Here is a 10,565-nt window from a genome sequence, read left to right on the forward strand (position 1 = left end):
GATGTGTTCTAGCATGTACTGAACAGCGGGTCAAAAATAAAATAAAAATCTTTTTTCCCCTTTGACAAAAAATCAAATAATTTTATTGCGTAAATTTTGTTTTTTTTTTAAATAAAAAGTTTACCCTTCTTGAAAACAGACCGCTGGGGTAGGGTGGGGTGGGATGGGGTGCGTGGGTGTTTGGGGAAGTGAAACTATAATTATTAGTCTTGCGGCTCCTTATGAACAGTGAACAAAGTTTCCACCATTTGTTTGCAAAGGCAGAAATTAACAAGTATTTGGAACAAATCTTGAAAGATGCCTTCAATGGCAGGTAACAATTTTTCAAGAAACACTCATCAACATCAAACAAAAGGGGACTTCTTTTCCAGGTAAGTTTTTTTTGTTACTTTTTAGCATACCCCATTTGTTTAATTTACTTTTATCCCTTGTTGGTTCAATCCAAGAAGCTAAATTCTCCCTTTTGTTGGTATTTAACTATGTATATGTATACGTTTATGTTCAAAGTTTTGATCTTTTTTGCCAGATTTCTACTTTTTAGCATACCCCATATGTTTAGTTTTACTTTTATACCTTGTTGGTTCAATCCAAAAAGCTAAATACTTCCTTTTGTGGGTATTTAGCTATGTAAATGTATACGTTTATGTGCAAAGTTTTGATCTTTTTTGCCAGATTTCTACTTTTTATCATACCCCTGTTTAGTTTTACCTTTTATACCTTCTTAGTTCAATCCCAGAAGCTAAAAAGTTGCTTCCTTTTGTGGGTGTGTAACTATGTAGATGCACTCCTTTTTGTCCAAAGGTTTGATTTTTATTTGGCAGGAAGCAAAAGATTGAGCAACAGAGAAAAAATTTACCAATTGCTGAAGGTATTGTTTTAGCTATTCAATTTGAATACTTAAGTCTAATGTCTGCTCTTCTTTTTTTTTTTTTTTGCTTTTCTTTTCAATCCTGTTCAGAGTTTTAGTTATTCAGTGTGAGCTATTTTTCAGTTTACTGATTGTTTTATAATAAGTTTTAGGCTGGGAGTTGACATTTATAATTTAGTAGTATATGGACTGTGGGCATTTATAATTTAAGTAGTATATGGACTGTGGGCATTTATAATTTAAGTAGTATATGGACTGTGGGAAGTTTATTTTTTCTGATGGTTACAACTGATTTTATCTAGAGATTCTAGGGTGTTGTGGTTGCTCCGTTTGTGTGAGCTTCTTCACATTGCTGGTCCTAACCCCGGAAAAAGGAGGAGGGTTATGGTAGGCTCACAGCCAGCATAAACTTGCCAATTCATGAATCATCATCATATATCCTCAATTTGTTTGGGACTGAGACATAGTTGTTGTTGTGTTCTAGGGTGCTGTGGTGCTCTGTAATGAAAAAGCAGGCATGAATGCATGCTATTTTGTTGTTTAGTTTTCATCTGTTCAGGGTTTTGGTTTGCTGTATTCTGTAGATTTTCATCTTACACATGTTATTTGATTAACTCCAGTTGAAAGGAGACTCGTGGAGGAGGTGCGGAACAATGACACTCTGATAATTGTTGGAGAAACTGGAAGTGGAAAGACAACTCGTAAGTACTTTGCTACACGTCCTCTTAGACTGACTGACATGCATCTGAGCAGATTCATTTGCATTGCAGTACTTTATAAAATACTTCAGTGATGGTGGTCATTTATGATGTTGCATAGTGTCAGTTCTAAGGCCTTCCATGTCTTCGGTTAGTAGAAAGGATAAAAGACTTATGCCTATTGCATCTTTCTTCTTTATCTGTTTGTTTGTGGGTTGGGTTGTGTGTGGTTTATCAGTCTTTACTGATGTGTATAAAGGTGTCTTTCTGTCTGTTTGTGCAAGTCAAGCATTATAGAACTGGTGAAATTTTGAAGATCGCTGACATATGGTTCGTTGATTATTTGGTGAAAATGTAAAGGATGATGTACGTGTGGATTTAGTAATCACAACACTGTTTAATTTCTTAGAGTCTTTTTCTTTTGTAGTGAGGGGTTGAGGTGTCTGTTAAAATGAGGTATAGCTCTCTCGGGGAAGAATAGTCGATCTGGAGTTTTGTTAAGGAAGTCATCTGCGCACTATAAACTTTTACTTCCCATAATTGCAAGCCGAGGTTGAACTCAACCCTCTACTGTTTTTCATGTTTGCTTATTATTATTATTTTTTTAATTCTTGTTAGATGAATTAGGGAATTTCCTCACATTTTGGTTGATGAGTGTGTTTGAGTATGAGAGATATTTGAGGATTGACAGCAGGAAGGATGACGAATTAGTCATACTTTTATGAAAGTTTCAGTTTAATCCAAGTAACCCTCACTAACTTGGTCTAGCCATAAACTGAGGAACTCTTGTGGTGGTTAGTGAACATTTGTGATTAGTCATAACTGCTTGAATTGTGCACCTGAAAGTATTGGCTGAATTGTTGTCAGACAGCTCACTCTGTTTTGTCGGTTCCATTTATTGAGTGTCCAAATTACACATCCTGATAATGGTAATGAACTTATACGTATTGTCCTATGAATTTTGAGATTATTCTTTGATACTCTCTTTTGCTAATTTTCCTTCATCTCTCTCTCTCTTAAAACTTCCAAGTAACAAAATTTGTTATTCATTCTATAGAAATAAATACACTAAAATACTCAAAAAATTAAAACAATTTGTCTTTTGTATTATTCATCAGACACAAATAGGTATGTGTTGCGTGGTTTAGCTGCTATCTTGACATTCCTCAGGTTTATTTTGCTGTGGCCTATATCTTTGCAGAACTACCTCAGTATCTTTTTAAATGGGGATTTTGCCGTGATGGTGGTATCATTGGGATAACTCAACCTAGACGTGTGGCTGCTATCACTGTTGCTAAACGCGTTGCTGAGGAATGTGGCGTTCCATTGGGTGAAAAGGTTGGATACGCTATTAGATTTGAAGATGTAACTTCTGGCCAAACAAAGATCAAATATATGACAGATGGTTTACTTCTGAGGTAATAAGGAAAAAAAATGGTTTGATGCATAACATGTATGAGTATCGCTTTTCCGAAAGTTAAAAAAAGAGTAATATAACCATGATTATGAACTTAATTGTTGCATAAACAGGCATGTGTGGAGAGATTGTTCATGTTCCACATAGAGTTTACTTCACATGATCACATCACATGATAGAGCTATTTATGATTATCTAAAGCTGTATCTGGAAAAGTCAATTTGCAAATGGTGAATGATATGTCACTATTACAGGGAAGCATTATTGGATCCATATCTCTCCAAGTATTCTGTTATTATTGTTGATGAAGCGCACGAGCGAACTATCCACACTGATGTATTGCTTGGATTGTTAAAGAATGTACAGAAAGCAAGGTCAAAATCTATTAATGGAGTGGAAAATACTGATCATAATAATTCTAACAACGGGCATGCCTTGGGGGAAGTGATTGACAATCAGAACGATGCTAGTTTGAAGCCTTGTCAAGCGAAGAAGTACAACCCATTGAAATTGATCATCATGTCAGCCAGTTTGGATGCACGAGTTTTCTCAGAGTACTTTGGTGGTGCAAAAGCTGTTCATGTTCAGGGACGGCAGTTTCCTGTTGATATATTCTACACCCATAAGCCTGAGACAGATTGCATAGATGCAGCTTTGATTACTATATTTCAGGTTTTTACATTGATCTTGTTGCTTCACAAATTAGAGTTTGAACTGATTGACAGTGTCATTAAATTTTCACAAAGGCGCAGCAGCTTTGTGCCTTTTAGCCCGTTTGGATGGGCTTGAAGTTGGTCAAAACCAACCTTAAAGCCCCTTTTTAGCTTTTGGACGTGTTTGCCTAATGCTAACTTTAAGCCATAAAGTTCTTAAAGTCAGTCAAAAATGAAAAGTTAGGATTCCTAACTTTTTTTTCTAAGTGCTTAAAGTCATTTTCTTTGACCATGGAAATTACTTTTATATCCTTTATATTTTAACTAAATTTCCAAACTACCCTTTTTATTCTTTTAACCCTAAAATTCACATCATTTTCCTCATTTAAGCACTTTTATCCAAACACTCAACTGCTTATTTATAAAAATAACTTTCAGCACTTCAAAGTTCTAAAAGCACTTCATACATAAAAGTTACTTTTTTTAAGCTCATCCAAACGGGCTCTTTGTTGTTGCTTTCTCGTATTAACTTATTTAACATCTCATAGCTTGATTTGTTACTACATTGGCCTTTTAACATAGTTAAGTTTAATGTTTCACGTAGCACTGAGGGTTCAATTAGTCAAGTTTATAGTTTGTGATGTTGCTGAATGTCTTATTTTCTGGTCATTCCTTCAAACTTGTTTTGCTAGATACATCTAGAGGAGGGTCCTGGTGATGTACTTGTATTCCTTACTGGTCAAGAGGAGATTGAATCCGTTGAGAGGCTTATCCATGAACGCCTCCGACAATTACCTGAATGCAGTAGGAAGCTCTTAACTTTTCCCATATTTTCATCACTTCCCTCTGAGAAGCAAATGAGGGTTTTCATGCCTTCACCAGCTGGACATCGTAAGGTTGATTTGTTTCTTTGGATAGCTTATTTTTTGAATTTTTGAGATTGATATATTTTCCTTTTGTCTAATCTGGGATTGCATTTAGATCTTTGTGTAAAACATGACTTACATGAACTTCGTTGAATTGTTTATAAGATAATATAATAATTGTTCGTGATATCCTCTGTTGGAAAAAGAAAGTTACTATAAACTTCGTCTTGCATCTATTTGTCTGAAAAAACAAAACTGAGTTGCAGTTCTTTTTTTCAAAAAAGGAATAAGCCACTTGCCAAAATATTGGGTCCACTGAATTGAAATGATGCTTGAAAACTCGGTTCATGCACTCCATTTCATGAAAGAAAACAATTTCCATTCATTCCAATTCATGAAACTTTATATGCTTTAATTGATATTCCTCCGATTATTTTATGAATTCCTTCCATTACTTTTACATGACATGGTACATATGAGTATCATTGTCTTAGAAACATCTGTGTTTCACGTAGATGCCATGGTTTGGCTTGTACGGTTATGTCGAATGGATGTCGCTTTGGTGGGTGGGTATTTCGTGTGGATTCTTCAAATACAGTTTGGTTATATGCTGGCTTGTAGCCTTGTACTTGTTGCAATATGGGCTTAGCGTTGTGAATGTGCATTTTTATTATTTGGCTACGTTTAAAATAATGCTAACAAGTTCTTGATCTAGTTTCTCTGGTATGCTTGACGTGAAGTTTTCATGGCTTAATGTTCGGTATTTGCTCTGAGTTGGCAAGCTATGTCCACTAAAAAGCTTGAATCCCTATAAAAAGTCCGTCCCAACAATTTAGCCTGAAAAGAAAAAAAGTGGGGTAGAAGTTAAGTTTCTATTGAATTGAGTAAGATCAGATTTTAATTCTTTCATTTCGTATTTAGGTGATACTGGCAACAAATATTGCTGAGACATCGGTGACAATACCTGGAATTAGGTACGTTGTTGATCCTGGACTGGTGAAAGCCCGAACATATGATCCTAAGATGGGAGTTGATTCATTGATCATTGTCACAACATCTAAAGCTCAAGCTCTGCAAAGGAGGTAGGGTGCTTGCAAATGCATTTAAGTCTCAATACACATTGACTAAATCACCTCCTTTCCTGTACTGACTTCATTCAGAAGCATTTTTTGTCCAGCTTTTATAAAATATGGTGGTTTGAACCATAATTCTCTTTTTACTTTGCATTGTTCAAGGAAGCGCATATACCAATGAGGCCTCACATGCATGTCATATATATATTTGACATGTGGGATAGGCTAAGGATATGTACTGGGATGTACTTATGCTTCGAAGATTTTTTTTACCTCGGATCTGTATCTGCCACTTGAGTACAAATATTATTCAAAGGGTCAACATAATATTGATGAGATCAACATAGGAAATAGGAGGATTGTAATTGGAAGCGTAATTTTCTTTTCGAAGCAGAGGAATTGTATAGGAGGATTCTTTTTCTGGTAACTGATAGAAGCTTAAAATTTTAAAATTGCAATAAATAGAAGCAGCGTATTCTTTCCATTTGCCTAATATTTGGTGGGAAGAGTTATCCGGTACTTGTATTGGTGGGAAGGAGGAGGTACCAGGTGGAATAATTTTGCGTGCAATAAAAAAAGAGACAAAGCTAAACCTAAAAACTTTTGGGTGCAGCCTCTGAAGTAAAATCCATGGGAGGATGGTGCTCGAGAAGTTGAACCACTGCAGTAGGATTTATATATACAGAAGTGAAATGGATTACGTAACTTTACTCTATTTTGGTAATATTGTCTGTTAAATATCAGATCAAGACCTAATTTCTTGAATTTTTATAGTGGACGTGCAGGACGTGATGGGCCTGGGAAATGCTATCGTTTGTATCAAGAAAGTTTCTTTGAGAAACTTACAGATTCTACGTTACCCGAGATTAAGAGATGTGACCTCTCGAATGTTGTATTGCAGCTCAAGGCTCTAGGCATTGATGATGTCATCAACTTTGACTTCATTGAAAAACCAGACAGGTGATTGCCCCAATGAGAGTGACAAGTCTTTCAGTGCATTTTTCAAATATATTTGGCTATCAGCATATATGATTGCCTTTTCTTTGAATTCTTAATCCCCAAAATTGTCCTATTTGCATGACTTAAGTTTGTGTGGCACATGTTTGACTATTAATTGGCATCTATCTCTAGCGTGGTGGTACTGTATCGTTTCACTACACATATTTTACTTAATTTTGCCGTATTTTATGTATAAAAACCATTTCGTATTTTGTTAAATTGATGAAGCACAAGGGAGAACATTCATACTATTTACTTCATCTGTATAACTGAAAAACCTGCATTTTCCTTGTGAAACTGATTGAACATCATCAGCACCGTTGGAATCTACCTTTTTGCTGGAAAATCCTTGTTTTTTCTTATAACCTATCTTACTAAATACCCCTCCTCTAAGTGATTCCACTGTTCATAAGAAGAGAAAAAACTAGTAATATACTCGACAGCAGCCTAACATTTTGCTGCCCCTTACATTATGGAGCAGAACATTGCACCACCTGCATGCGTTATTACATTACCGATGATGCAGGCATTCAATGCTTGAATGTTGTCGTGCAATTATTGTTTTCATCCTTGACTATAATTTCTTCCTCAATTATCTTTGAACAGGACTGCCGTAGTCAACTCATTGTGGTCTCTCTACTTGTTGGGTGCTGTAACAGAAGATAATAAACTCTCAGATGTTGGACGTCAAATGGCCAGGCTACCCCTTGATCCAGTCTATTCCAAGGCTCTCATTGTTGCTAGCCAATTTGGATGCTTGAAAGAAATGTTGATCTGTGTTGCAATGCTTTCAGTGGAATCTATTTTCTATGCACCACGTGAAAAGTTGGAAGAGGTAGTCCTTTGTGCTGCTAGTTGTTATTCATACCCCTCCCTCACCCCCACCCCCCCACCCACCCACTTTTCCCTTTCCCCTTTCTGTCTGTGTTAAAATATTTCCTTAAAATTTCTATTTGATGAAAAAGATTAGTTTATTAGTAGGTAAGTATGATTTTCTTCAAACTTATGTGCAAGAGGACTACATGAAAACAACATCTCAAGGAGTTCCTGTCCACAAAGTTCATCCAATCATTTATGCTGGAATATCTTGTGTGCTCAACATATAGTTAAAGATAACATGTTCATAGGATTGTAGCAAATTTCTTTCTTTCTATAAGTCTAATGAGTGTCAAATTGTTTTATTTGATGCTTCCAGCTGTTAAGATAGCCTCTTATGCTGAACTTTCCATTTTTTATTTTAAATCCGCCGTCGTCATCCTAATAAAAAAAGAGATACTTTTGGTGGAAGTTAACTTAGCTGCATTGCTCTGGTGAGAATTGCCTTGTTCTCCCTCTTAAGCAGTCTTATGTAGTATAACAAACTTTTGTATGTTGCCGCAAGCAATGTACCTTGTTTCCTTCATCAATATTTCCATGATAAATTAGGTAATAAATTCCTCCATCTCTCTATCTCCCGATCATGAGAAAGCTTCTAAGGCTAATATCCCACAATATCCTACTATTGTCCGTCCCACCATGTTGAAAAAGCTAACAGATGAATCATTTCGGAGAAAGTTAGGAGATCTTTGGCAAACCACTAGACGGGCCTGGATTTAAAAGCTTTGCAGTTTGTTTGGTGATAAGTAAGTTGTCTTGGTTAGGATCTTCTATGCCCGTCTGTTTCCTGGCCCTTGAAAGTCACGCATTATAATATTGTGTATGAGATTGGGAGGTGAAGTACTTATTAAAAGAGATATAGACCAGTTTCATGCTCCCACATTCAGATATAGATTTTGTCAGTTAAAGGCTTTCAATAAGTCTGTCTAGTTGATAAGTGGGGTGTAGAGCTTAAAACTCGACCCTTTTTGAATTCGTGCGAGACATTTCCCTTTGAAGGTTTGACTCTTATAATGTTGATTTTGGCGGTGAATCTACAAAATTGACCTTCAATATTTTAATACCCAACCATTGGAGTAGATAAAAATTGTTCATGTCATTTTAACTGTTCCAGTTTTGTTTTTCTTTAAATTTCTTAATCTGTCTGTTAAGTTCAAGTTAATCGTGTGCCATGAAATGGTGAATGGACTGTAGAAGAATTTGTATGCAGTTTTAGTAACTGTTGTCTTCAAGTAGTATCTTGTTCTTGTGTTATTGACTTTTCTCTTTTCCTGTGTGATCTTTCAACTTAGCAGTCACCTCGACTTTGTTGATGTGTTATATTAATTTTGGCATATCATATAAATAGAAAACACTCTGAACAATTTTACCTGTTTTCGCCAGTCACGAAATGCATTGAAAAGCTTTGCAAGTCCAGAGGGGGATCATCTGACATTGCTTAATGTATACCGCACTGCTGATGAGTTCTTTCAGAAGAATAAGATGGTAAATAGTGAAGAAAAAGCTGAAAAGAATCTTCGAAAATGGTGCAAGGATAACTATATCAACAGTCGCTCTCTAAAACATGCTCGTGATATCCACAGGTAGGCATTATGTACTTCAACTTCAAGGAAAATTATTGAAGATCTCTTCTGCTATATGACTTATTCCACCTCCACAGTTACTTTTAGAGAAAATGATAAAACACACACCTGAAGTATCACGTTTTTGCGAGATTCCTACCTGAACTATCAAGTGTTCACTTTTCCAATGAACTATCACCAACTATTTGTCAAAACACACCTGAACTATTAATTGCTCCCTTTTCCTACCGTTCAGTTTTTGACCATTAACTCTTCTTTTTTTTATGCGTTACATTCTTTATGCTCATGCTTGTCGTATTTCACTGTTATATGATGTATTTGTTGCTTCTTCTCATTTGCTCGGGTCCCTGAGCATGTGAAAAATCTTAAGCTTTCTATTTATGTTGCAGTCAAATTGTGAGGAATGTTGAACAAATGGGTCTTCGCGTCACTTCTTGTGAAGATGATATGCTTCTCCTCCGCAGATCCCTTGCTGCCTCGTTTTTTCTTAAAGTAGCTATGAAGCAGCCTGATGGTGCATACAGGTAAAGATTTGTGAATCAGTGTATCTGTTTGGATTTCTATGACATATTATCTACTCGTTCCTGTATCTGACATTCATTTTAACTATCTACTGGCAGGGTCACGTTAAGTGGTTTGATTGTCCAAATACACCCGTCTTCTGTCCTGTTCCGAGCCAAGCCAGAGTGTATAGTTTTCAATGAACTAGTTCATACTAACCATAGTTATGTCCGTAATGTTTCCAGAATCGATTACTTGTGGCTCTTTGAGCTGGCTCCCCACTTGTATGCCGTGCAAGACTAAATGTGTTTCATTGCCATATTATTATTTATATTGGTAAGATATCCCTTCCTTCAACAACATACCAGTGTAATTCCACAAGTGGGGTTTGGAGGATTGAGACGTACACAGATTTTACCCCTACATTTGTGGGGTAAGATGTTTTCGACCCTCGGCTCAAAAGGAATGTTGTCAATTTTGCCTACTGTGGTTTTACCAATTTCTCAGTTTCAACAGCCTTGATGAGATCCATCTGATTAGTTTTCGTCATTTGTATGTTGTGAAATCGTCTTTGTAGTAAATGTTTTTTGCTGCTTCTCTCTTGAGGGATACTACATGGATGTGTCGAAAACATGATTAGAAAGATCTCACTTTTGTTTACTTAGACGCCTCTTTCTTATCGAAGATTTGGCAGCTGGAATGCATCGACAACCACTCTTATGACTACAACCTAGGCACTCAGGCCTTGGAGTTGTGTCTGTCAATCTACTGTTACCACAAACCTCCATTTTGAAGTGAAACAACTTAAGTTCATTCCCGATGACACATTAGCTTATCGATTTTTTAATAAGCATTCATTCTTGGACTTTACAAGTGACAAGGAGGCACAATTTTTATCTTGATAAGGATGGTGTGGAGTCTTAGTACGCCACTATTGCCACTAAAAGGGTCATATCTTGTTAAAGAGGAAGTGAAGGGAGCGAGACCTTGCGGAGTAGGTATCGGAAAAAGTATAACGTTTTCTTAGAGAG

The 10,565-nt window shown here is 36.3% G+C and overlaps 1 protein-coding gene across 1 annotated transcript; it reads left to right on the plus strand.

Annotated features, from left to right (window-relative positions):
• Positions 1 to 196: 196 nt before the first annotated feature.
• LOC129882022 (pre-mRNA-splicing factor ATP-dependent RNA helicase DEAH10) lies at positions 197 to 10,194 on the plus strand. Its single transcript, XM_055956135.1, has 12 exons — positions 197 to 371; positions 822 to 868; positions 1,489 to 1,569; positions 2,768 to 2,984; positions 3,238 to 3,655; positions 4,329 to 4,532; positions 5,424 to 5,584; positions 6,350 to 6,535; positions 7,181 to 7,409; positions 8,834 to 9,033; positions 9,423 to 9,557; positions 9,654 to 10,194. Exons 1-12 carry the CDS (start codon positions 298 to 300, stop codon positions 9,835 to 9,837), a joined length of 2,136 nt encoding a protein of 711 aa, XP_055812110.1. The 5' UTR covers positions 197 to 297; the 3' UTR covers positions 9,838 to 10,194.
• The last annotated feature ends 371 nt before the right edge of the window (positions 10,195 to 10,565 follow it).

This window comes from Solanum dulcamara, chromosome 3 (assembly GCF_947179165.1).
Source record: "Solanum dulcamara chromosome 3, daSolDulc1.2, whole genome shotgun sequence".
Taxonomy (NCBI): Eukaryota; Viridiplantae; Streptophyta; class Magnoliopsida; order Solanales; family Solanaceae; genus Solanum; species Solanum dulcamara.